This window comes from Equus przewalskii, chromosome 20, assembly GCF_037783145.1.
Source record: "Equus przewalskii isolate Varuska chromosome 20, EquPr2, whole genome shotgun sequence".
Classification (NCBI taxonomy): domain Eukaryota; kingdom Metazoa; phylum Chordata; class Mammalia; order Perissodactyla; family Equidae; genus Equus; species Equus przewalskii.
This window is the reverse complement of record NC_091850.1, coordinates 48,869,112-48,896,230: the sequence shown is the minus strand read 5'-3', so window position 1 is coordinate 48,896,230 and position 27,119 is coordinate 48,869,112. Positions and strand designations below refer to the sequence as shown.

Sequence of the window (27,119 nt, the reverse complement as noted above, 5' to 3'; positions counted from 1 at the left end):
GAATGACACAAGTGGGTTTCTGGTAATTTGCGCAGAAACTGAGCCCTTGTGCTATAAAACGTTGGACTCTCTTTTAGGTGACCCTTGGCAGCACAGAACGACAATGCTGCAATGTAATCAAAAAGCTCATTCAGGGTTTCTGGGTGGAGTCCCAGATCCTCCAGATTACATCAGTTTATTATATCAGATCATGTTGGATCTTTTCCAGTTGACAAATTGGATTTTTTTTTGAAATCACGACAGTTGGATTTATAATAATATTTAAGATTAAAGGGGGGGAGGAGGGAAACATTATCTTCTCTTGTCATGAATGCCCTTAATTGAATGTTAGCAAGGCTGTTGGGAAGAGCGAGTTAAATGTTAGACAGAATGTTGTGAAGACAGGCAGATGCTTCAATGTGGTCAAAGTGAAAACAGATCCTGGATGCTCCAAGGACCTCAAGAAAAATGAGCTGCAAAGAACTCGTGTGTCGGTTCATTTTATGTCAACTTGGCTGGGCCACGGTGCCCAGATACCTGGTCAAACATTGTTCTGGGTGTTTCTCTGAGGGTGTTTTTGGTTGGGATTTATATTTGAATCAGTGGGCTTTGAGTGAAGCAGAGTGCCCTCCATAATGTGGGTGGGCCTCATCCAATCAGTTGTTGGTATTAATGGAACAAAGACTGACCTCCTCCGAGCCAGAAGGGAATTCCCCCAGCAGGCTGCCTTTACACTTGAACTGCAACATTGGCTGTTCCCTGGCTCTCTAGGCTGCTGGCCCATCCTGTAGATTTTGGACTTGCCAGCCTCCATGATCACAGGAGCCAATACCTTAAAACAAACCTATCTATCTATCCATCCATCCATCCATCCACATCCTATTGGTTCTGTTTCTCCGGAGAACCCCAGCTACTACAACTACTGAGGAAATTTCAAGAACTCAAAGTGTCATGGTTAACCGCCACCACCCACTCACCCCTCCCTCTGTTCTTCAGGAGCACATGGCTGTGGATGCCTCCTGGGAGGGTTACACAATGCCTCGTTTTCGTTTTGTTTTTGTTTTGATATTGCAGAGGCCAACAGGATGTAGAGTCTTGGGGAAAAAAATTACTTTGGGTTTGTAAAGAGAAGCATTTAACGAGCACGGCAGCTGTGAAGTCAGAAAAAGCTGCAGAATGGCAGAACACTACAGGCCGGCGAGGCAGGAGGCAGATGTTTTAAAAATAATTAATTAATTAAAAAACCTGCTAGGTCTGGCCATATTTCCCCTCTCCCCCCAGGCCCTGCTCACAGCCCTGCCCTTTCTCAGGGTGTTTGAGTGTGGTGCCCACCATCTGGCCAGGCTGTGCCCTCCACCTTGCTGGTGGTCATTCCACGGTCTCCATGGCCAGATCTAGTTGAAGCTGTGGGCCTGTCACCCCCTGCAGCCTCGCTCCCTTGTGCGCACATTGGCTCAGTGCGCCCACACCTAGCTTGTGAAAGAGCCAGGACTGAGTATGGGGAGCAGTACTGTTTCAGTTTGGGTCTGTGCTTGTGCACAGGAGAGTCAGCATTTGAGATTGTAGTGCTCGAAAGGCTCATCTTGGCCTGTTTTCCTTTGCACCTGTTCCTCAGCCTCCTCCTGGCATTGGCTTTAATTGGGTGAAGCTCATGGCATCTCTAGTCCAGCGTCACAAACTAAGACAACCACAATAAGGATGATACATTCACATGGACTGAGTGTTCACTACTGTAACACCGTCCCATCAGGGAAGTTCTGGAAGGTTCCCTACTTGGTGGTGACACAGCACAGGGCTCTGGGTTCCATGGGTGGCAGTCGGATGAGGTGGTGTCATAGGAAGACGACGAGCCCCTCTCCATAACCTCTCAAGTCTTGAATCAATCCAATAGCACTTGTAAAAGTTATGAGGGGATTTCCTGGGGAAACCATTCAAGGGGCTGAGCTCTGCACAGGTGCGACATGAGCCCCAACAGAGACCTCGGTGCACAGGATGCAGGAAAAAATGAGCCTTGACGACTTCTGGGTCACACTTGGCCCTGAGGGTCCTCAGGGTCCTCAGGGTCCTCAGTTGTGCCCATCCCCGCTCCACTGATCACTAACCTGGCCTCCGGCCTCTTCTCTACTGCCCTGCTCTTCCTGAACACAGCCTTGATTGGCATTGATCCAACATCCCTTTCTGGAATCTTCTCTCCTTGTCAATTGAAAACCTCTGCACCCCGCCAGCGCCACTAGCCCATGGTGGAAGCCCTGTTCTACTGATATTAGTATCTCTATTAGCCAGGAAGTCAATATACATTGTTTCTTTTCATCCTTACAAAACTCTTTGTGTACATAATGGCCCGATTTGATGGGTGGAGAACTGAGGTCCAGAGATGCTAACTGAGGAGCTTCTGACCCCAGCAGGGGTGAGGTTGGAACCCACAGGTGTGAGCTGGCCCAGCGCAATGCCCATCGCCTCGTGCCCTTCCTCCAACTCCCCTCACCTGGACCATTCCTGGGCATGTCTGGGAGTGTCTGCTCAAGACCCCGCCTTCCTTACAGCTTACTGCACAGGACAGGCAGGTCTCCATCAGCCCTTCCTTTGCAAAGGGTGGCAGCTGGCAGAGCTTCTTGTCCCTGCGGGGGTTTGAGATTCGCATTTGCCCTCATCACAGACCTTCTTTCCCTGTGCCCTCATCACATGCCTTCAGCTTAAATGCATCCTTTCCCTATTTAAATTGCTGTCACCTATCAACCCACAGAATTCCCTGCTTCCCCCGGGATTTCAGCATCCAAGTCATAATCCTTGGGGCTTCAGCATCCAAACGGACCCTTCCAGGCCTTCTTGTTCCTGGACTTTCCTCACTTGGATCTTTGCTATCCCGCTGACTGGCATCCTGAATTTCTCTGACTCCAGTCCCTCTCGCCTCCCAAGGACCCCCAAGGTGCCCCCTCCACGCCATCCACTCTTCTGGGCTAGCAGGCAAGTGCGCTTTGGTAATTGGTTGGGTTTGTGTGGTAACTGAATTTACAGCTTTGCAGTAAAACTGCCTGAATTCAAGTCCCAGCTCTTCCAAGCCTCCGTTCCCTGCCTTGTAATTAAGGGTGATGACACAGTGGTCCACCTCCTGGGGTCTTTGGGAGGATTCTGGTAGATGGTGCACGGAGAGCACTTTGCACAGTAACAAAGATCTGGCACACGACACACTCGGTGTTAACTGGCCAGCACTATTCCCTGGGTGGACCCCTGCTTGGCTAGCTCCGTGTGTAGGAAGCACCCTGGATCCTGTCCTTGTCCTTGCACTGGGCCACGCTGCCCATGTAGCTTGAGCGCTGGGCAGCCTCTGCTTTCTCCTGTTCCTCCTGACGGTGGCTGGAGGAAGCCCCACGACAGGATGGATCAATTCCACTACAGACCCAGCTACTTTCTCTCCCCCATATCGCAACTCATTCTTTCTGCTGTGGCTCAGCAACCATTTTAATCACCTTTAATTGGCCCCGTGTATCAAACAGCACCAGCTTGTCATTGCCCTATTTTGCAGACAACCCCTTTGCCAGGTTTTACTGAAAGATGAGGACGTGCACCTCCAGTGAGGGCCACAGCTGTCCTCCCAACCCCAACGTGACCATCCTGGGTCCATATCTACTTCTGTTCCATCCCTCCCATCTCTTTCCTGAGGGTGAGCTCCCTGCTCTGGCCCCTGATCCCACCATTCCTGCACTCCAGCACCTTTGCCATCAGTTAACATGTCTTTCTTTTCCTAGGTACTCAGTCACTTTGGGCTTTTCTTCACAGCATGTTCAAGTCTCTGTTTAGCTCATGCTGAAAAAAACCTCTTTCTTCTTCAAACCTACTTTCTCTTTCCAGCTAGGGTTTATTCCAAGCTTCTCCGTTCCGATTCCTGTGAAATCTGGCTTCTGTCTTTCCACTTATCACACATCCCTGGTCTTGGGTCACCAAGGGAGACGGAACCCTGTTGTCTCCTGATGTAGCTCCTTGATCCTCGGCCTCTGTGTCCCGTCTGCAGAACTCTCCAGAATCCATGACCATGTGCCCTCTGGCTTGCTTCTCTTCCTCTGCCTGGCACCTCTGTGCTCCCATCTTCAGTGTATCCCCCAACGGCCTGGTCCCCACACTCTCTCCCTTACTGAGCCCCAGCTGTCATTGTCACCCCCAGCAGGTGGATCCAGCTTGCCCCTCCGCCCTGGCACCTCTCCACACTGGTCTCACCTTATCAAAGACCTGCTCAGCAGCTTTTCTTGGAGACCACATGGGACGTCAGTCTCGGTCCCGATGGTCTCTTGCCTCCTAAGCTAACTCTCCCTCCGTCCATGCTTCTTTTCGTTGGCACCTTCCCCACCATGCTGGGCATCCAGGCTTGCAATCGCAGCATCACCTCGACTCTCTTGCCCTTTGCATCCAAACCATGTTCTTGATCGGATCTTGGTGGCAACTTTTCCTGTGTGGGGTTTCTGTTCTCTAGTCCCAGGACCACAGCGGACGGAGCAAGGCCAGACGCTGTGGAGACGATGCCTCTGGAGTCAGAATGATCTGGATACAAGCCTCTGCTCTGCCACTTGCTAATACTGTCTTAAAAAAAAAAACTTTATTGACATACAATTCTCGCACTACGCAACTCACCCATTTAAAATGTAAAATTCCATGGTTTTCAGCATATTCACAGTTACGTGCAAGCATCCCCCAGTTGATTTTAGCACATTTTCTTCATCTCACCAGGAAACCCTGTTCCCTTTAGCAATCAACCCCCTATCCGCCTTGCCCCCACCAGCCCTAAGCAGCCACTGTCTCTCTATTTCCCTATTCTGGACATTTCATAGGCATGGAATCAGAGTACGTGATCTTTTGTGGCTGCCTTCTTTCACTGAGCATAATGTTTTCAAGGTTCAGCCATGTCGTACCTCGTGTCAGTGCTTCATTCCTTTCCTGGCTGAACAATACTCCATGGTAGCAATATACCACATTTTGTTTATCCATTCTCAGTTGGTGGACATTTGGGTTGTTTCCAACTTTTGGCTATTATAAATAATGCTGCTATGGACATTTGTGTACAAGTATTTGTGTAGATGCCCGTTTTCATTTCTCTTGGATATATACCTAGGAATAGAATTGCTGAGACATATGGTGACTCTGTGTTTAATTGTCTGAGGACCTGCCTGCTTTCCCAAGTGGCTGCACTATTTTATATTCTCAATAGTGCCGCACGAGGGTTCTGAGTTCTCCACATCCTCCCCAACACTTGTTCTTATTTGACTTTTTGATTCTGGCCATCTCACTGGGTGTGATGTGGTATCACGCTGTGATTTTGATTTGCATTTCTCTGGTGACTAATAATGTCGAGCATCTTTTCATAGCTTATTGGCCATTTGCATATCTTGTTTGGACAAATGTCACGCGACCTGTGACACGGGGCACTGAGCTTCAGTCTTCCCATCTGTAAACTGGGACAACTCCCGCTGATGGAATACTCCCTTACAGAAAACAAGAAAGGGGATCTACAAACACTGATTTTGAACTCAGCACACGTGCAGTTGAGAGCTGAGTCTCAGAAGCTACTGGACCCAGGGGGCAGACAGCCTGCAGCCCCAAGGTGCCCGCCCCTTTGCACCTCTGCTCTCCTCCCCTGCTTCCTGCAGCCAGTCTCTCGTGGCTCTGCAGCCAGCAACGCTGTTAGGAAATCTGCGGCGGGTGAAGCGTTCTCACGGCAAAGTTTATTCAGAAAAGCAATTTATCAGATGAAGAGTTATTCACCTGGTGTGAGCTGGGCATAAGGCTTCTGCCTTTTCAGCATATGGTTGATGTCCTGGGTTGAAAAGCGTCCCCTAAAAGATATGCTCAAGTCCTACTCCCCAGTACCTGCGAATGTGACCTTACTTGGAAATAGGGTCTTTGCAGATCTAATTCGTTAAGAGGAGATCATACTGGATTAGGATGAGCCTTAATCTGATGACTGGTGTCCTTAGAAGGGAAGTTTGGACACAGACACACACACAGGGAAGATGTCCCTGTGACACAGTGGCAGAGACTGGACTTATGCTGCAACAAGCTGGAGAACCCCGAGCACGGCCAGCAGCACCCGGCGCTGGCAGAGGCAGTGAGTGATCCCCCTGGAGCCTCCTGAGGGAGCGGGGCCCTGCCCGCACCTGGACTGCGACCCTCCAGACTCCAGAACCCTGGAGTAACACAGTCCCACTGTGCAAAGCCAGCCAGCCTGCAGGACTTTGTTACAGCAGTAAAAGGAAACGAACATAGGTGACAATGATCCTAATAATTCGGAAAGCCCTTGGGCGCAATTCCGTTACCTGTTTGTTGTGTGTTTGTTATTTCTGTCCTCCAACATTTACTTCTAAGAACGACTGTCCGCCCTGTGATACTAAATGAGTAAGACCCTCATCCGATCCTCAAGTTAGTTAGGGAGACAAAGGCATGAATACAAATAGCAGCGCCCAGAGGAGACGCTAAGGGCTGAGGACAGGCCAGGGCTGCAGGTGCAGACTGGCCATGACTGCCACACCCAGGTTCAGGGCCGTGGGCTGCAGCCCAGTCCGCCCTGGGCCAGTGAGGCCCTGGGTCTCGAGGTTTAATAGTTGTGATTATTTTCTCATAAGCGTTACAGGAGACCTTTGGATAAAGGTGAATATGTCTTGTTCAGCAAAAGCCGCTCACAGCCACCCCTGGGCCTCCTACTACTAATTCCTTCTTAAGTCTGTCCCCAAAGGGCCTGCCTAGCACCGGGCCAGCTGCCAGGCCCAAGCAGGACGCTTTAATCAACTGTCTCAAGACTTTCCATTGTATGACATTTTAAAGTAGATGATTAGACTTGAGAGGCCCGGGGTCCAGTAGTTTGACTTTGTGTCTGGGAAACAATTTGTGAAAACACCCATCAGGTATGCGCATGCCTGTTCCTACAGAAACCATCTGGCAAGCCTGGTGAAATGTAAAAGAAAAATCTCTGAAAGAAAAGAAAAAACAAACCATGAGAAGAAAGGCAGGAGCTTTATTATAATCGTTATTACTCTTGAAGTTGACAATCGATAAACTCATTCAGGAAAACATTTTGCTTCCAACGATCTCGAGCCCACAGACACACGCCAGACGTAGCTCACAGCACATGAACAGTGACCCTGGGGAACAGCATGATGCTCCTGGCCCAGAGCTGGGAAGTATCAAGGATGCGTCTGAATTTCTGCAGTGAAGGGCACAACCGTCTGCACAGGTCAGCCCTAGCGCTGCCTGCTCTGCACGTCCCTCCTCAGGGGCCGGCTCCAGGAGGAGTCTGCTTGCTCGGTGGGCCCACGGCAGCGCGGCCCACCCAGTCTGCATTGCTAAAAGCAGCCTCAGTTTACACCACCATCTCAGCAATTAAGAAATACCAGATGTGACAACACGGCACCTTGAGCGTTAGACCTGGCTTCCGCGAGTCGGTGAGATGGGAAACCAAACGTTGCCCTAGAACTTGAAGCAGTGTGCGCTTCTCCCTTAGGGAAGAGCCAGAGGTGGGTCTGACTAGGTCTGTACCACTCTTACCATTGGGCAGACGTGGATTTGATAACGGCATCAAAAGGCTGGTGGGGGGCAGGCTGCTCCTGGCACCACTGCTGACCGGCAGCAAAGGCCGCTGCTGGTAAGCAGACAGCCGGGGCCCATCTTTTCCAAAAGCATCTGCTCCGGAAGAAGTTAGCATCTGAGTCCACGAGCCCTCCGGCTCTTCAGGAAAGCAGGCACTACAGAGCTGGGAGCCAGCAAGCAGCCCAGGGAGGCTCTGGGCCGGAAGTGCGTGCAGAAAGGGGAGAATGACATGACGTGCCTGAGAGGACACGGGCCCAGGCAAATGGCTCTCGGGCAGAGGAATCTGGACAGTCTGACTGATTGACAAACAGGCTTTTCTAGCTCAAATGGAATGTGGTGTTTCTACTGTTCCCTAGGGAGATAAAGGGCAGGTTTTCATCTGGTCTATCCGGGATTCAATGCTTTCACTCTGCTGTCCCAGAATTGGCTATACGTCTATTCCTCTGCCTGGTCAGTGATCACTTCCAGAACTCAAAGGCAGCTCTAGAGGCGACTACTGAAAAAATGTAGGATGGCCTCGGTTTTCCAAGCGGAGCCTGCGTGGATGGTGAGGCAGGGTGGGACGTGGGACCCATTCCAGAAGTACCCACTTTGGGCAAACTACCTACATTCTAATTTTTCAGCACAACGACTCCTGGAACAAAAGGGCCATTTCAAAGATGCGCGCTTTTCCTTGGCTTTCCTGGGAGCGCTGGGGTCGCCCTGGGCAGTGGGCCCTCATCCCAGAGGGACGGAGGCAGGCTCAGCGTAGCTGTTTGTTTCGAGTCTCCCCCGCTCCGCCTCTGAAACCTGCCCCTGTAATGCGCACCTGCCCTTCTTACCCTCCCCTAGGTGCTAAGACTTTGTTGTCCTGTTACTAAAAAGCATGAATCCATGGCGCCTTTCTGACCTTCCTCTTATCCTCCCACGTTTGTGCCCTCTGGCTTTTAAGGCCACAGGGAGAGACTTAGGCCATGGCTGAAATGGAACTAAAGCTAAATTCTGGACAAGTTCATTTTACTCAGGGTGTGGCCTGTTCTGCTAATGACACTTTTGGGACACAATGATCCTCATAAGGCACCAGCCAGGACTCCCACAAAACAAAGTTTGGGGTCTGATCTGTTTCTAGTTTTAGATATGGAAATTTAAGGCAAAGGAAGGGGCGCTTTGCTTTGTCTTAGATTTCCCAGTGGAGCAGGATTTTGAAGACAATGCCAGTTCTCTTGCCGGGGAAACACCAAAGGTCGGGGCACCGAGGCGCGGCTGGTGAGGGTGCTGTCCTCGCCGGTCACTTGCGAGGCTGCTGGATGTGCTGGGTTCTTGGCGAAGTGTGCTTGTCCATGGAGGCGTGGGGCTTCTGGTGAGCCACCTGGGCGGCCGCCGGGGGGAAGTCTTTGTCGCCCTGTCAGGAGACACAGAAGGCACTGGCTCAGCACAGGGGACAGCTGGGCTAGTGCACGAGCAAGGCCCCAACCCAGCGTCCGCCAGCTTCCTTGCAGGGTAAGGGTGGGATGGGGAGTCTCTCGGCCGGTGGAAGCCTGTCTCCTGGGCCTGGAGGGGTCCTGGAGCTCTCTGGGGAGCAGAAGCAGGCACTGAGGCCCACGTACCACCCGGAAGGGAAGAATGCTCGCTGTCTCTGCCTTCATGTGACCATGAGATCAGGTCACCATAAGATTCCCTGGGCACTAACTGTGTTGGTGGCTTTCTTAGGCTAGAAGTTTTCTTGTGATCTTTTGAGCTGGGGGCAACACAGGATCAAATGCAGGGTCTTAAATTCAGATTTGCCACCACAGTGGTGAGTTGGGCCCGGGACCCCAGTCGGGAAGGAAAGGCATAGGGCAGGGCCAACAGCCGTGAGACAGAGCCGGAGTCAACCCAGAGTCTCAGAGAAGCCACCTGGCTGTTTTCCAGGGAGGGACTGCCTTCTCGTGCTGACACCGCACATGTGACGGGGGCTAGGGACCAGCCTCCACTGGCAGGCTGGAGACGCGTCAGGCTCATGCTGAGCCAACCGGCATCGGGTGACCTGGGACCTGTGTGGGCATTTCATTTCCTCACATGTAGTAGATGTGCCACCCGTCTGTCTGAGGGTCTCTGGATGGCTGTGGTGAGCTGTCCCCAACAATGGCATTTCCTTTACACGTTGCATGCTAAGGGCTCAAATGTACTGTGAGCCACAGAAGTATGGCTGGTATCCGTGTGTCATCCCCAAAAGGGGAGTTTGCTGGTGGGAGGTCTGTGGTTAAAATGAACTATTGGGTCTCCCCAGAAGAGGGGGCTGCTGAAACATAAAGGGTGTGACCTGACTTTAGGGGTCAGCGCACATTTTCTGTAATGGGCCAGATAGTAAATATTTTAAGCTTTGTGGGTTCTACTCTCTGCCTCAACTGTTCAGCTCCGCCACTATCACGTGAAAGTGGCCACAGATGATACACACATGAATGGGCGTGGCCACATGCCACGAAAACTTCATCTATGGACACCGAAATCTGACTTTCATATAATTTTCACGTCATGATATATAATTCTTATTTTGATTTTTTCAACCATTTAAAAGTGTAAAAACATTCTCCACTCACAGGTCACCGAGAAACACTTGGCCGGTGGGTAGCTGGCCGACCCCTGGCTGAATATAGGAGAAGGGGGTGGGTGAGGCAGGAGGAGAGGAGGCGTTCCAGCTCACGCGTGCGCCCCCTGTTGACACGGTTTCATACACGCCTAAGGAAGACATACACTCCATGGACATGAGACAACTCAGCCACCAGAGCCCGGACTGGATGAATGGGATTAACAAAGACAGAAGGAAGCAAGAGAGTGCACGCTGAGGCCACGTTGTGATGACATGGCTCTTACCCGGGCGATAACACCAGAGATGAACACGGTCGGTTTGGGCGGACTGGAAAACAAAAAGGAAAAAGATGGGTCAACAGAACAACTCGCAGGATGGGGACACAGTGGGCACCGTGAACGTGGACGAGGCTGGCTTCAGGGAGTGGAACAAAGCGACCCTGAGGAGGAGGGGGAAGCGGGAAGCACACCTCTTCCCGTGTTACTGGGCACAGGACAGTCTCCTGAGGTGACTTCAGACAAGAGCGAGAGAGGAAAAGAGGCTGTAGCAAACAGCAGGCGAGTCGCCGAAAAGCACTTGCTCTTTGTTTTTGTTTTTGGCTCATCATCAAATTGTGACTGTGGGCAAGCCCAGCAGTTTTGGCTTTAAGAGGTTATGGACACGGGCGCTTCTCTGAAACAGGAAAGAAGCAGGGTCACGCTGGATGAACACGGAGACTCCAGCCAAGGACCCTCCCCGTCCTGCAGGCTGAGGGGACCCCTTCCAGAGTCCTCCCGGAGACCATGGCTTCCGGCCGCTTCTACCAGGTGAGATCCCAGAGCCAATGCAAAGCTCCTGGCCCCTATGGGACCCCAAGTATTAAAAATGTAAGGCCCAGGTGAAGCTATTGCCATTTTTAACATCTTAAATCATACTGAGCTCGCCCACACTGTCACCAAAGCTGAGGGGATGAAATACAGGGCCACAGCATTACATGTTCATTGTTGAAAAGCAGACAAGCCAAAACACGTAAGAATCACCTGTAATTCTTTTTTTGTTTAGATTGGCACTTTAGCTAACATCTGTCGCCAACCTTTCTTTTTCTTTTCTTCTCCCCGAAGCCCTCCAGTACACGGTTGCATACTCTACCTGTAGGTCCCTCTGGTTGTGGCATGTGGGACACCACCTCAGCACGGCTTGACAAGTGGTGCCAGGTCCACACCTAGGATCCAAACCTGTGAAACCCTGGGCCGCTGAAGTGGAGCGCGTGAACTTAACCACTTGGCCACGGGGCCAGCCCCCGAGTCACCTGTAATTGTGCCACCAGGAGGTAGTAACTGTTAACACACGATGGATATCCTTTCAGTCTTCCTTTCTATGGAGAGACAGACACACTTGTTTTCTTATTAAATTTCTTTTTTTCTTACAAAAAGAGGCATATTGTTTTGTAATCTGCTTTCTATACTTAGGAAGGTGAGCATACTTCCATGTTATTATATGCTTTTCTACGCATTTTTGTAATGGCTGCATGTGTCAGTTTAAAAACGTCGGAACAGAGTTCCAGGTAGTACACAGGTGTGCACACCTCTGAAAGGCCTCGACCAGAGGTGGGGAGACCCGGGAGCAATAGGCAGACGCAAGGCCAGCCTGGGAGGAAAGTGCGACAGGGGCAGCTCGAGGAGGTGGACAGTTCTGCTTGTGGCCAGTCTTGCTGGGCAGACAGCGGACTCCATCCCGCGAGCTGCCGGCCCGCCCCCACCAGCTCTGCTGCTCTGCTCGGCTGCGGGGGGTCCTTTGAAGGAAACCACTTGTCTTAGCTTTGTTTTGCTGCAGGCAAAAGTCCCAGTATTCAGAAGGTTCACAGTTGACAGCCAAAGAGTTTAGCAAAAACACCTGAAACTACCCCAAGTAATTTCTGTTTACTCCAGGAGATTAAGAAACTTCAAATCTTACTAAGCTGTGCAGAAATGTCCCCTACGTGACCTTGGTTTTATTTAGCTTTTGACATGTGGTTAACTGGGTTGGATTCCTTTTCTTTTACTACAAATATGATTTGGCTACAGGTTCAATAGCCAGCTGGAGATGAGTGAGTTCAGCTCAAGCGTGAGTGCCCTGTGTAGGATGACCGGATTCATCCGGAATGCCAGCACGTCCTGCTACGCTGCTCCACACCCACAGGCTCGGCCTCCAGAGTTGTCACCACAAGGGTTTTCCACCCAAAGCTTGGAAACCATGTTTTGGATTCTAACATTGTATAAACGTTTTGCAAAGGAATACAGAAATGGTAGCACAAAAGGTTCTTAAGTTTTGAATGTTCCTTTAAAAATGCAGACAGAGCCTGAAGTCAGGATGGCTCCATTCTCATAACTAACTATGCAGCACCGCCTTCCAGCAAGGCATGGCCTTCTTTCTGGGCCAAGAGTGCACGATTACTTCAATCCTCTCCGCTTCGTATGGGTTTTGTAACCTAAGTCAAGGCTCCGAAAGGCAGAAATAGAGAAAGCTCCTTCACCTGGCAAGAACACGATGAGAAAGTCATCCACGGAGAGTGCATCTAGTCAGAATAAACACAAAATAGGGGAGATTAGCCACCCCCCATCCCAAAGTGAGCCCCAAAAGATGGCAGAGGAAGCTTGGGTCATTTTATATATATGCATGTAAATATATATTCTTTTTCTTTACATATATATATATGTATACAATCATTGTTGAAAAGCAGACAAGCAAAAAAAAAGTTAAAATCACTTGTAATTCTATATTAGTATGTGTATAAAACGCACAAACACACACATTTACACACAGAACTGGACTATAGGAAAACTGCAACCGAATCAGTCGATCATGCTTCTCGCTAACCCCTAATCTTCCAGAGGCTCTGACCCCTTGACACGTCGTTACTTAAGCTGTTGAGTCACACCACTCGTTGGATCCCATGAATCAAGGGAGAGCACATCAACGACCAGCAGGTGGGCTCCGAGTAAGGAACATGCTTCTGACAACAGTTGGGGTGATGGGTGGGGGAGAGCTGGGTGCTGGCTTGCTTTGTGAGCCAGATGTTTATGGTACGTATGTTCTGTACAAAGTGGCTATTTAGGTTTGAGATGGGGGGATTTTTGAAACATCATACCTGGAATTTATGAACCTCTTCTTGGTTAGGGGTGAGAAAAGGGAACAAATGACAAAGTTCCTAGAGCAGTGGCTTCCAGGGTCATGCATATACCCTAGGCGGACCCTTTGCAAAGAAATATGGCAATGGTAAACATGAAAAATTGTAGAAATATTAAAATTTTATATTAACATACAGGTTAAAAAATAAGTTAATACTGGGGCTGGCCCCGTCACATAGTGGTTGGGTTTGGTGTCCTCTGCTTTGGTGGCCCAGGTTTGTGGGTTCGGATCCTGGGTGCAGACCTGCACCATTCATCGGCCACGTGGTGACCCACATACAAAACAGAGAAAGAGTGGTACAGACGTTAGCTCAGAAACAATCTTCCTCAGGAGAAAAAAAAAAAAAGAGGAAGATTTGCAACAGATGTTAGCTCAGGGTGAATCTTCCTCAGGGGGAAAAAAAAAGTTAATACTAAATAATTAAGAACTAAGAGTTCAAGTATCCTCTTTTCAAACCTTTGTTTCTGGTATATGTCTTAAAACACACTCTGTATCTTATCAGTGCACACCCGTATCACACATTTACTGATGGGCAGCAGCCAAGACACCTCACGTGCTGTTCTAACACTGTGGGTCCCGCCGGGGTCTTCAGGGAGCTGCACAGGAGTAGGGGAGAATGCGGCCCAGGAAGTTGCTGCAGCCACACCAACCCCGTGTCCTGGCCATGGGAGCCTCCATTCCTTCTGCTGGATGTGGCGTTTGCGACTGGGCCAGGTCAAAGGGACTAAGGATGGAGAGGGCGTGCATTTGTCCTGTGCGCACCCCCAGAGGCTGAACCTGGCCAAGGAGCAGGACAGTGAGCTGGCTTCTGGGACAGCCAAAGCCCTGTGCATTCTGCCCAATTAACCTGGGGCAAGGAGGGGGCACTGGTTAGATCTCAGAGACGTCATCTGTACCACTGCTCCCCAGGGCCTCCAACTGTGGGGACTGATGAGAAAAGAGGGGAAAGCCCTGCAGACCCAGCTCGTCCGAGGGGAGGGTCTTGCCTTTAGATTGCACCTTTTTTTTATAAAACAACATTCAGGAATTGTGGACCTGCGTCAGGTCTGGGCAGCTCTAGGTACACAGCCCTTCTGAAGACAGTGTGAGCTCTCCCCTCCCTTCCCTTCCCAGTCTGCTTTAAGCCCAGCTAGCTCAGCAAACAACTAATTTTTAAAAAATTTTATTTATCACTTTAGCCATTGTTAATTGTACAATTCAGTGGCATTTAAGCATATTCACAACATTATGCAACCATCACCATTGTCCATTTCCAGAACTTCTTCATCATCCTCCACAGAAACTCTACCGATTACGCAGTAAGACCCCACCCCCTCCTCCCCAGCCCCTGGCAACTGCTCCACACTCTGTCCTATGCAGTGAACTATTCTACGTCCTTCCTATAAGGGGCCCATACAATACTTGTCCTTTCATGTCTGGCTTATTTCTCTCAGCATAATGTTCATCCATGTTGTAGCAGGTGCCAGCGTTTCCTTCCTTTTTAAAGGCTGAATAATATTCCGTTGTATGGCTCAACCACCTTTTGTTTATCCAGTCATCCACTGATGGACCTTTTGGCTACTGTAATTAATGATGCTGCGAACATGGGTGTACAAGCATCTGTTTGAGTCCCTGCTTTCAATTCTTTCAGGGACACACTCAGAAGCAGAACTGCTGGCTTCTAAGGTAATTCTGTGTTTAACGTTTTGAAGAAGCGCCAAACTGTTTTCCACGGCAGTGTCACTAATTCGCATTCCCACTAACAGTGCACAAGGGTTCCAGGTTCTCCACATCCTCTCCACTTGTTATTGTGGTTTTTTGGTAGTAACCACGCTAACGGGTGTGAAGTGGTATCTCACTGTGGTTTAGATTTAGCAACCAATTTTAAGAATCAGCTTCCTTGCAGTAAGGAATAATAAATATCAGTCTGCATTGATCATTCATTCAAGGTCTTTACAACTAGCAGTATTTTAGATATACTGAGTTAAATAAAATATATTGAAATTTGTTTCAATAATTGCTGTTTTAGAGTTCAGGGGGTTTTTAAAAATATGAAATATTTTCTCAGCCCTGGAGACTTTGATTAAAGATGGGACCATCAAGCTCAGTCCCGAGTTTGCATTCCACAGGGTCAGGCATTCACTGAGTCCTTGTGACATTTTATCCTGCCCATCTGGAAGGCCGATAAGGCATACACCTTATTCCTCAAGAAAATTTATTAAATAAATAATAGGAAGCTTTCGTTCGGGACGAATGACCCTGTTAAGACTTTGACGTGGTCCCTCCCAGGAGACTGGAAGCGTGTTGTCCGTGAGCGTTCGGCGGCTGCTTAGCCCTGGTGTGACGAAGCTGCAGACTTTCTGCTGAGGTATAGGAGGTATTACATGGCTCTAATCCCTGATAATTCTGCCTTGCTTGCAGCTCCTTTAAATTAAATGTGTGGTTTTAAAAACCTGGAAAGGCCTGAAGATGTGGGGAGGGCAGGAATGACATTTTTCACTGTCTGTTTCCTGAGAGAAAGCAATGTTGCATCCTCAAAACAACATCTGTCAGGATGACTTTCATCAGATTAAGTCAGTCCTTAAAGCCCACATCACAGCTTACAGATTCTTGGGAATGTAGGTTATGCTTTGCATGGAACCCACACGGAATTTAAAATGCATGTGTTTTAGCAAACACAGCTTTGCGAGCGGACTCTGTCAGGGTGTCTCGTTTGTAAATTTCTGTCTAAGCTACCGTATCTCAAAGGAGTTTAGAAAGTTGTCACTATATAGATGTAATGAACAATCGTTTACCAATTTAAGGTGCTGTTAACTGTAGATGGGAAAAGGCATTGAGCTCGGGCCTTTGGCCAAGCCTGAGGACAGCCTGCCACACGTGCTCCGCCACAGTTGGAGCCACGTGAAAATAAATGCTGCTGTTAGACGGGAGGCCAGAGGCCAGCCTTCTGCCATCTTTGCACGGATGCTGCCATATGTCCTTATAGTTGATTACGGCCTTTTCAGCTTTAGAGGAGAGAAGAAGACCTTTCTGGAGGGAGTTTTGATAAAATGTCACAAGGGCTCAGTGAATGCCTGACCCTGTGGAATGCAAACTCGGGACTGAGCTTGATGGTCCCATCTTTAATCAAAGTCTCCAGGGCTGAGAAAATATTTCATATTTTTAAAAACCCCCTGAACTCTAAAACAGCAATTATTGAAACAAATTTCAATATATTTTATTTAACTCAGTATATCTAAAATACTGCTAGTCCAACATGTAATCGATAGAAAAATTACTAAGATTACATTGTTTTTTTGTGTCCTAAGACTTCACGACCCGGACTACTGGCACAGGTCCTGGGCGATGGGACGTGTTCTGCCCAGCTCCGAGGGACGAAAATCGACCGTCCCAAGCACTGGGGCTGGAGGCGAGCCTGGCAGTGACCTAGGCCAGCTTCCCTCCCATGTGTAACGCCAGCACAGCCCATGTGCAGCCCACGCCTTTGTGCTTCTGCAGACAAGGGGCTCGAGGGCCCTAGGGTGGCCTCTGCCATGTCTACCAGGTGACACGGTCTCTGGTTCCTTGCACTTTGTCCAGTGTCCCCTTGCCAAGTCGAAGACCTCTTCCATGGGACAGCTCTTCAGTGTTTGAGGAAGGCCACCACAGGCCACTGGGACATCACTTTCCCAGGCTAAAGGGCGAATTCCTCCCCTTGTCCATTCCAATGTGGTTCTAGAGGTTTGCCAGGACGGCAGCAGACACTGCAGACATGCCTGCGCCACCCAGACCTCTGTACGACACGTACATTCCCGGTCCAGAAACACTGATACTTCTCTTCTTGGGGCTACAGAGAGCAGTCCAGCCCGGGGAATGATTCTGGGCTCCCTGCCCAGCTAACCATCTTCCCAGGACTGCAACTGAGAGGCAGCGTGGTGGAGCAGTCTGTACGCGCAGCCCCACACCAGCCCAGCGCTCCCAGCTGATTGTATGCACTCCTTTCCCTTCTTCCCTTTAACCCGGGGCAGGGGCACCGGGTCCCCTTCGCCCAAGACTAGGCTTCTATGAAGTGAGGGATTCATTGATGCCCGGGGGGTCGGCCTCTGCCTTCCCAAGCACCTGACAGGGATTAGGGTCACTTAGTTATCGGGTAGGAGCATTTCGGGGATGGGGAGACACACACAGCAATCAGTAAGACCAGGCATACAGTCAAATCACCGATCCCATTCAGAGTAGTCAAAATGGCAGCAAAGGCATTACTGGAAAGTTCTGGTTAACAGAATCATTTTCATGTCAGGAGTTTTTTGGTTTTTTTTTTAAGATTTTACTTTTTTTCCTTTTCCTCCCCAAAGCCCCCCGGTACATAGTTGTATTTTTTTTTTAGTTGTGGGTCCTTCTAGTTGTGACATGTGGGACACCGCCTCAGCATGGCTTGATGAGCGCTGCCATGTCCAGACCCAGGATCCGAACCAGCAAAACCCCCGGCCGCTGAAGCGGAGGGCACGAACTTAACCACTCGGCCACGGGGCCGGCCTCTTTTTGTTTTTTTAATTTATTTTTTATTTTATTTTATTTTATTTTATTTTTTTTGAGGAAGATCAGCCCTGAGCTAATATCTGCCGCCAATCCTCCTCTTTTTGCTGAGGGAGATTGGCCCTGAGCTAACATTCATGCCCATCTTCCTCTATTTTATATGTGGGATGCCTGCCTTAGCATGGCTTGATGAGTGGTGCTAGGTCCATGCCCAGGATCCAAACCGGCAAACCGTGGGCCGCCGAAGTGGAGCAGGAGAACTTAACCGCTATGCCACTGGGCCGGCCCCATGTCAGGAGTTTTGATCTGGGATCAAGGAAGACCACTCAGCTGTCCTCTGCAAATGCTTTCTCCTCTTTGTGAAAACACGCTCTGAAAACATCAGTGGGTGGTTCGTATACAGAAGACGGGGACGCACAACTTCCACTGCGCTGTTTGTTCTTTATTTTCCTGAAAGGATGGGAATGATCCTGGATGACAACAGCTCCTATTTATTGATCACTTCCCATAGGCCAGGCCCTGAAGTAAGCACTTTACACGGAACTGTGTGGCCAATCCTCTCAACCCTATGGAGTAGGATCTATTATGTCCATTTTACAGACGAGGGGATGGTGAATCAGAGATGTTCAGTAATGTCCCTGAAGGCTGCACAGTAGGTAAGTGCTCAGAGTGAGACCTGGAACAAAGGCCGCCCGGGACACTAGTGCTGGGAAGAGGGTCATGTAGTGGCTACTATTTTTAGCTTCTGGCTTCTATATGATTTAGAGACGCGGATTTTTAAAGTAAGAGATCTAAATGTAATCAGAGTCCCTTATTCAACCGGACAGTACAATATATGCAAATCTGCCTAAACATTTACTTTCTGACTCGATAATGGATTTTATGGGATCTATTTTATGGATGAAAGAATGGCAGCTGGGAGAGGCTGAAACTTGTTCAGTCCCAGAGGCAGAGCCCGGAGAGCGCGGGTCCCGGAGCTCTTGGCTCAGTGCACTAGTTCAGGTACGAAGCCCAGTCAAGGTTTCAAACTATCTATCAAGTCAAAACACAGATGACATGGTCCCAAAAGGTGGCCAGGAAGAAAGGGGGCAGACGGACGGCAGCTGAGCACCGGCTCTCACGTCAGACAGCCCGCAGCCCTGGCGCTGCTAATGGCTGGCGGGGGTGGGAGCGCTGGTGGAGACTCCTCACCTGTAAAATGGGATGATGATGCACCCCGCCTCCCCAGCTGACTGCACAGAGACGTGCTGCTTAGCACACAGCAAGCCCTCCATACGTGTCAGGTGCTGGGATGACGACCACATGTCCCCACCCCATCCAGGCACCCAGCCTTACGCTCCCACTGCTAACCCACACCTGGTTCAGGTGTTTCCTCTTCAGATCCCCTAGCCCTGCAGAATAACCCCACCCATCTGGCACAAAGGGCTTCCAAAGAAAGCAAAAAAAGGTCCTAGATAAACCAAACAGACGCCACCAAATTGATGGACTTGACGTGAAGGAAAACTCTCTGGGCCCTCAATCTGTTTGATTTCTATTTGACGTGATCTGAACCACTTGACTGTTTCATTTCTCAGCCCACTGAAGACAAGAACAAATGAATGAAAGTGAGGAGGCCACCTGAGCTCGCAGGAGGCTGTGTGCCCGGAGGGAAGAGGCTCAGCACCGAGACCACAGCTCCTCCTCCACCCACAGCCCCTGGTCACAGCAGAGGAAGCGAGGGAGGAGGGAAGCCGGCCAGGACGCTGGCGGTGGTCAGCGGTAGCACCACGCTATCCAGAAGAGGCTATGTCGGAACCTGGGAGGTGGCCATCATGTGACACTCCCTTCCTGGTAAGAAAGCGTGTGACTTCCCAGAAGGGATTTCCCCCTCAAAATCCCCCTCAAAGTCAAAGTTGCCTGGTGACTCAGGGAGCGGTGATCTCCTAAACACTCAGGCCCAGAGAGCTGTGTCAGAGTCTCCATTTCACCTTCCAAGAAGCAGCTGCCCGTTCATGAGAAGGGCCTCTCCTGAGGCCGACAGCAGAAGCGCCATTGTCCTGCACATTCTCGCAAGGGGCACAGGCTGCCCCGGACCCCATAGCCCTTCAAGGTATCTGTACAGTCAAGAGGGGACAGGCAGGCACAAGGATCCCCCAGTGCAGCCCTACTAGCGGAAACACTGACGCTGTGCCCCACTGTGGCAGGCTGACGGCGAAGGGCTCCCCTGGGCCTCCCGGGAGCTGCAGCATGGCCCCTGAGCCTCATCTGTGCCACCTGGGTCTCTAGCCGAGGGAGCCTGGGGCAGCACAGCGCCGCCCTTGGGGGCTCCCACCAGAGTGGGAGTCGGAGTGCTGAGGTCGGAATTATAAAGGGTCCCCAGCAGCAGGAAGAAACCAACAGGGTGCTCTGCCAGAACATTCTCAGGGGGGTTACTTCACAGAGGGGAGTCAACACAGACCCCGAAAAGGTAACCTTTAAGCTGAGGTTCACACATGTGCATGTGCACGTGTATGTACATGCATGTGTGATGGGAAGGACACGAGGCTAGAGCACAGTGAGCAGAAGGAAGAGGCACAATTTCATTTGTTTTTATCAGCACAAAGGGAACGAGGTCAGGGGGGCCCTCTGCTCTTACATTGATGCTGATGGGGTGATTTGGGGTATGGCCCAGCTTGCATGGCCATACCTGGGAAAAGGGGTCTCCTTGCAGACCCTCCCTGTGAAAGGGTAGATCCCTTAAGGCAATCTAGAAGCAGATTCTGCTGCTATATTCTGACTCTGCTCTAAATCTGTGGCTTTGTGTTTTCATGGCGCTTACGGAAATATATGTTCCCACCTGGGGTGATGTGAAATACATTTCCTAGTAAATAGATGGAAAACAAATCCTTTCTAGCCATTTTAGTTCTTGAAATATCTTTATAGCTTGGTGTTAATTTATTTGGGTTATTAATTTTCCAGACACCAAAATAATAATTAGCGTGGCTGGTGACCAGAGGGAAACATCTCACTTGACTGCACCTAGACATTTCTTTGTAATGTCATTCCTCAAAGTTTGACAGGCAAGGTTGTTTCTCTCCTCCAGCCTGATGTCAGCAGCTGAGAGCACTCCCACAAGATGGCACTGCTGGTCCTTTCAGCTGGTGGCTCTCGGGGCTGGCAAAGCTTTGGCCAGCTCGTCCATGCTGTGCATACCTGGAAGCTGGATGTCCACTGTGTGCAGGGCCTACTGGCACCTTAGGACAAGTGTGTCCCTTTCTCCCTAAGGAATAGGTATTGTCCAGTGAGTCTGACTAAAGGTAAATAAAACAATTCAATGCTTTAAATAAAATTCTAAATCAGAGAGAAAATAATCTGGAACGCAATATATGGAGTTTGTAACATCTTTTTGAAATGGTATGAGCAAATGTACTCTCTCGGGGGAGACTGTTTGAGCTCGTGTTCAAGCTGGTCTCACAACGTCTCATCTTCAACGAAAGGACTCAGGATCAGCGTTGGCAAGGGCCTTCTCTCGTTCTCTTATTCAGACCTCCTGATCTGAGGGTGCCGTGACTTTAGGACAAAACCTTAGGCTGGCCTACTCTCAGTCTGTCCTAGAGACGAGTTGGGGTCAGGTCTCCACGTGGGAAGACGCTCTTCTCTGGGGCTTCCAAATGACTTCTCTCAGGATAACGTTGCACCCACAGATATTTGGCTAACTGTTGATCCAGATGTCAACACTTCACCCACCTGCTTATTTAATTAGAGAAGGCCAACACCCCAAGTACTGAGTGTATAGGGCAAGTACGGCTTATACGTAAACGATGTGTCCCGCAGACACTCAGAACGTACAGAGCAAGCTACCTTACCGGGACCTGGGAATCTTCATTTTCCCTCTAGACACATATTTCCAGAAAGCTCCCCTAAGCTTAGCCCTCTTTCCATACAGGAAGACCCCATCATCGGCCTGGTGGCTTACCCTTCTCCTTCTTACCTCTGCTCTCTCCTTATTCTCCCTCCTTCCCCAGATGCAAAGCAGATAAGATAAATACAGTAAGTATTCTAATTATTAGCTTGCTTCTTCTGGATCTCCTGGTCCAGAAAGTCTCTGTATTCATCACAACAGAGAGTGGTCACTCCACCCGCTGGGAGAAACCCGGGTTGCGCTTCCTGACAGTGCGTGGGTGAGCAAGGGTGCTGGCATCTGCACGGGTGGAAGACCCACCTCCTGCCTCTGCCTCGACAGAGCACAGAGAAAACTCAGAGGCACAGAGCAAAGTGTGCAATGGCGAGTTTGAGGACCTGGGCTTTGGAGACAAGTGGCTCTGGGTTCAAGTCTCAGAAGAGCAGCCTCTCTGAGCCTCGGTGTCCATCTGTAAAACGGGAATAATCCTTACTTCATAGGACAGTTGGGAGTTTAAATGAAATGCTGCATACACTGTATTTAGAACATTGCCTCCACTGACAAAGTCACATTTAGCGGTGAGAAATATTGAATTAATTTCCTATATAACGACAATCTATAAGTTTCTATCTTGTCTTCTAAATTATAATTTAAGAATTCTTTTCTTTGTTTTTTTTAAAGACTAGAGAATTCTAAGTTTCCTTAGAGCTGCTTTGAAGAATGCTAAGGTGCCCACCTTAAGTTTGCTCATTCCTCAGTTCTAAGCACCATACCTTACCCTGGGGCAGGATTCGAGGGCATCACAGAGAGAAAATGTTCACCCAGCGCCAAAGGATCTGAACCCCAGCCCACCCGCTCCCAGCATCCTGTATTATTCACACGTGTAGGGCAAGACAATTGACTGCCTCCTGTGTGTCGTTAAATGTTCCAGGGAAGCTATCTTTTAGGGAGAAGGTAGCTTATCATTTAAGGCAAGGGCTAAGTTTTAAAATAAAAAAAAATCCCTGTGTGTGTGTCTTACCACATGGCAATGCCGAAGATGCTGGGGGTGGGGAGCCTGTCTGTTGGTGAGCACCACAGCTACGTGGTGGAAGATGCTGGCTGCAGGTGGGCCGCCAATACGCTAAATCAGGCCATATTTGGTGACATTCGGCAAGGCTCCCAGGTACCACCTAGGAAGTGCCTGTATCCGGGCTTGCACTACAGTCAGCTCGTTACAACAGGGGAATGCTCCATTCTCTGCATGGCCTGAGAACACTGTAATTATCAGGCAATCTGTGTAACTATCATACAGGTACTAACAGTTCTAAATGTTACTTCATTTCAGTAAGTAACATTTACGCTCAAAACTACAGTCGATCCCCCTAATCGGTGGTTTCAGTTACCCTCGGAAAGCGAAACCCAGATAAGGAGGAAAGCAGAACTTCGGAACGCCTCCCCTGAGGATAAGGGGGGACCACTGTACCCCATCTTTTATTCTGAACACGTTTGTTTTAGCGTCATTCTTTGGATTTCAATTACAGGGAAGTGCCAGTGAAGAGTCAGTGCCGATTAGACAGGTGCTATCGATCAGAGTATTTATTGTCTACATCTCCACATCAGATCTAGTTGCTGTCTTCAGGGTCAAGGGTCATGTCTTACAAGGGTATGATTTTTGGGAGGAGGGTGTCGTCCATGGATCAAAGTACAAAGCATTTACTATAGCACAGCTATTACCTCTTTAAAAAGGAAAATGCTCGTGTAAGGAGAAAAAAATCTGACAACTGCTAACGGACTTCCTATTAGAAGGAAGTGCACACTGAGATTAAATCAAATATAGACACCAAAGATTCATCCGGTCTGGCTCCACTTCCTTCTCCGGAAGTACAGAGGGCTGACCTTTGAGGTCAGCTGTCACTCGGATGTTTCCTGGTAGAACCTAGCGATAAAGAGGAGAGAGGCCCGCTCTCCCTGCTCTCAGGATGCTTTAGCCGGGTCTCTCTGAGGGATGGGAGCTCGGCATGGAGCAGAAGTCGAAACGCGGCCGGGAGGGCTGAACGCAGCTTAAAGTCAAAGATGCGGGATGACGGACAAGAGCTTTTGGATTTCTCAGCGGCTGGATTCACCAGTAATTATATCCCTGAGCCACCCTCCAAACCCTTGGCAGGGAGGGATTTGGTGAGCCGACAGCGGCAGTCGCTCCCCAGGCGGCAGCAGCTGCTGGCCTCCGTGCTCTTAGATTTGCAAATTCAGCCTCTGTGACCCTGCTCAGATCACACCATGCCCTCAACGCCTTTTTGGTGATTACAGAAAAAGAGGAGAAAAGTCAAGTACACAGAAAGCGAAACCCACCGCCATTCTGCTTGCTTTTTAAACCAGCGAGTGCGTTAGGTGACTCCCATTTAATCCAAGAGGCCCACCCTCACCCACATGTTTAGAGCAAGCACTTCAGAACATAACAGCACGGGAGCACAACAGGACAGACTGCGGTACAGACTAACGTCAAAGCCACGGAAGGTTTTGAGAAACACACTCTGAGCGCTGGTTAAAGTCTTCATTCACTCTCTGATGCTGAATAGTCCTGATGCTCCGATCTTTTCCAGTGACCAGGTCACCTCCTGGGTAAATTAATATTCAGGGCCCTAAAGGTTTACTTGTGGTTTATTTGTTTATTAGTCAGTTTCATTAATTCGTTCACTCAGCAGATATATACATATAGTGTCTATTAAGTACAGCATGCCTCAAAATTAGGAAGCATTTGCGTCACATCTGGAGCGCCTCCTGTTTCCTGCCTGTTCAGTGGCTGGAGGGACACTGGCCCCTACTTCCTACCACTGTCCTCTTTTCCTCCACTAGCCAGCATTTGGTGCTCACCCACAGTACAGGGCTCCAGGACAGGGGCTGGGGTGAAGACAAGAGACATCAGTGAGCTGGTCCCAGAGGGCCCCTCAAATGTCATCCAGAGGCCAACAGGGCAGGCCTGTGAGGTTTACGAGAAACTAAAGTGGAAAACAGGCCATCACGATTTTCCAGAAACAGGTTGACCCTTTTGCAATGGAACCAGTCCCTGTGGCAACCACAAGAAGACCAAGCATGTCCTTATCGACAGGAGGAACTCCCACAAGGCTGATCTTCTCTCAGGGATGCAAGATCCCCCAGGGCTGCTCCTGAGGACATGTGGGAAACAGAGAATCTCTATGAGCTTGGCAGAGAAGGATTTCAAGTGAAGAATGGAAGAGCAGGCGCAGAGACAGAGCAAGCACCCACTGCATGCTGCACTGCACCCCACGCCCAGGGCGCTCAGCACCACTCCTCCTTCCTCCTGGGTGTCTGCTTCCTCAGGGCCCTTTCCTTTGCCTTCCATGGGGACAGCCAGAGAATCTGCTTTTGCCTCCAATGAAGCACTCAGTGTGTCTCGTTACTAAAAAGCAAGGAGGCAGACAACTGAAGGGTGAGGCAGTTCCACGGGGCTGAAGGAGAACAGGGCCAGCGGACAGAGAACAGGCTTTCTGACTGACAATCAGGTGGCCATGGGCACTCGAGTTGGGCTCTCTGCACCTCAGTTTCCTCATCTGAAACGAGGAGCTAATGACCCCCTCCGGAGCTCGTGGGAATTTGGGCAAGATGGGGTGAGCTCCATGTGTTAGGCTGCTGTACATACAGCGTGTGACTCAGAGAGAACTGTCCCGAGGTGAGTGTGGGAATCGAGGCAGATCCATCTAGGCTACATGACAGTGCGGAGGGAGCCCGGATGGTGGTTATCACACCGAGGAAAATTAGAGCAGAGAAGCACATCCTTGCCTCTGGAGGATTGCTCCAATCTGTAACCCGAGGTGGCGCTCGAGGACTATGCAGGGCTTTGGGGAAAGACTAGAACAAGCAGCGACCTGGAGCTTCCCTACCAAGCTGAGCTGCACACGGAGAGATGGTCCCATGGCCACAGCCGCAAACAGGACGATCAGGAAGAGAGATCCTGTGAGGGCCTCTCAGCAGGCTGGACGTGACATGCTTCAAGGGATATTAGGGCTAAATGTAAACTTAACATTTAAGAAACCAAAGAAGAACCTATATTTTATAATGCTCACTTGGAGACGGCATGCATGAACAGAACCCACACCAGAAACTTCCTTCTTCCACCATGGTAGGGCAAATGAACCTGCATCTAAGGCCCGTCTGTTCTGAGGGAGTGATGGAAAGTACAAGAACAGCATGGCCACATTTCCGAGGAGTCTCAGAACCTCCACGGTGAACGACAGCAGTGACTCACCACAACAAACGTAAACGCCCTAGAACGCAAGCTAAGGTGGGTGGAAAGGAGGAGTTGCGGCCTTTTTCCTTTTTCGTTTAACACCCGATGGCCCTGCAGGAAGGGGGTTTTTTAAGAGTTGGGAGAGGAGGACATTTCAGCTGAAGAGTAGCTGGGAGCTCGACCTGGCACAGCTGAAGAGCAGGGGCACGGCAGCTCTGCACACCAGCACCGTGCCCGTGCCTGTGCCCTCAGTGAATATTTACTGAGCAACCACCAGTGCCAGCCACAGGGCTGGGTACTAGAGACCCAGTGCAACCAACACAGATGGGGCTCGCCTCCCTGGCGCCTACTGCATGAGGGTGCTGGGCTCTGCAGGGTGGATTAGGGTTCAAGACAGACTTGACCTACTTGCAAATGGACCCAGGGCCCTTGTTTCTCTGGGTTCCATGTGATGGGTAAGATAACCCTAGTATTTTGCATTTTGTTATCCAGAACTAGAACACACTGCCTGACAAAGAGAAGTTCTTGTGTAGACAATGAAAGAGAATATTGGAAACCAGAACTATTCTAGAAAATGTGGGCCATGTGGCCTCTGAGCAGTGGGGCGTAAACTGCCTGTGCTGACACTGTTCCAGAGCCTCAGTTAATACATCCGAGGACAGAGCTGTCACCTTGGAAACCAGAAGGAAGGACCCTAAGGAACGGTGACACCCAGGAGGAAACCTGGAAAGGTGTGGGGCCCAGGGTCTGGCTGGGTGAGTGGATGCTCGGCTGAAACCTGAGGCATCCATCAGCTTTGAAGCCTTCCCAGGGAAACAGGGAGCATGGTATTTCAAATGAGATCCGTGAACGAAGCTCCCAGATGACAATCTTTTGCATCTGTGCTGCTTGTTTCATGGAGGCAGGTGAAGATGGAATAGGAGTACTAACTTGGAACTCTCTCTTAAAAGAAATAAGTTCTGTTACAGACGAAGAGCCCCAGACAAAGAGGCGTTCTTAATCTCAAGATGTAATTTGTGGCTTTTCCTCAGCACTTACCTCAAAAAGGTACTGATTTGAATACACAAAAACAAACAAACAAACAAACAAACCCCAGCATCTTTATGGTTCAGTAACAGAGCTGTGAGAGAGTCCTAAAATGATTATCAGTGACGTAGGTACAAACATTTTCTGCATTGCCATCTTCAAAAATGACTGCAATGGCAGACAGCATTGTATTTGTCTTCCTCTCCTTTTCTGGAAAGAAAAAAAAGCAGCCAATCCCCTGCTGCCTCCTCCCTGACCAGTTATCCTCGGAT

The 27,119-nt window shown here is 49.8% G+C and overlaps 1 protein-coding gene across 1 annotated transcript in view; it reads right to left on the bottom strand.

Annotated features, from left to right (window-relative positions):
- Positions 1–6,956: 6,956 nt before the first annotated feature.
- Positions 6,957–27,119, bottom strand: part of DAP (death associated protein) — a 66,233-nt gene continuing 46,070 nt past the window's right edge. The window contains exons 3-4 of the mRNA XM_008531471.2: positions 10,381–10,423; positions 6,957–8,929 (exon numbers count right to left, since the gene is read on the bottom strand). Coding sequence (XP_008529693.1) covers positions 8,816–8,929; positions 10,381–10,423 — 157 coding nt within the window. The 3' untranslated portion in view covers positions 6,957–8,815. The remainder of the gene's footprint in view (positions 8,930–10,380; positions 10,424–27,119) is intronic.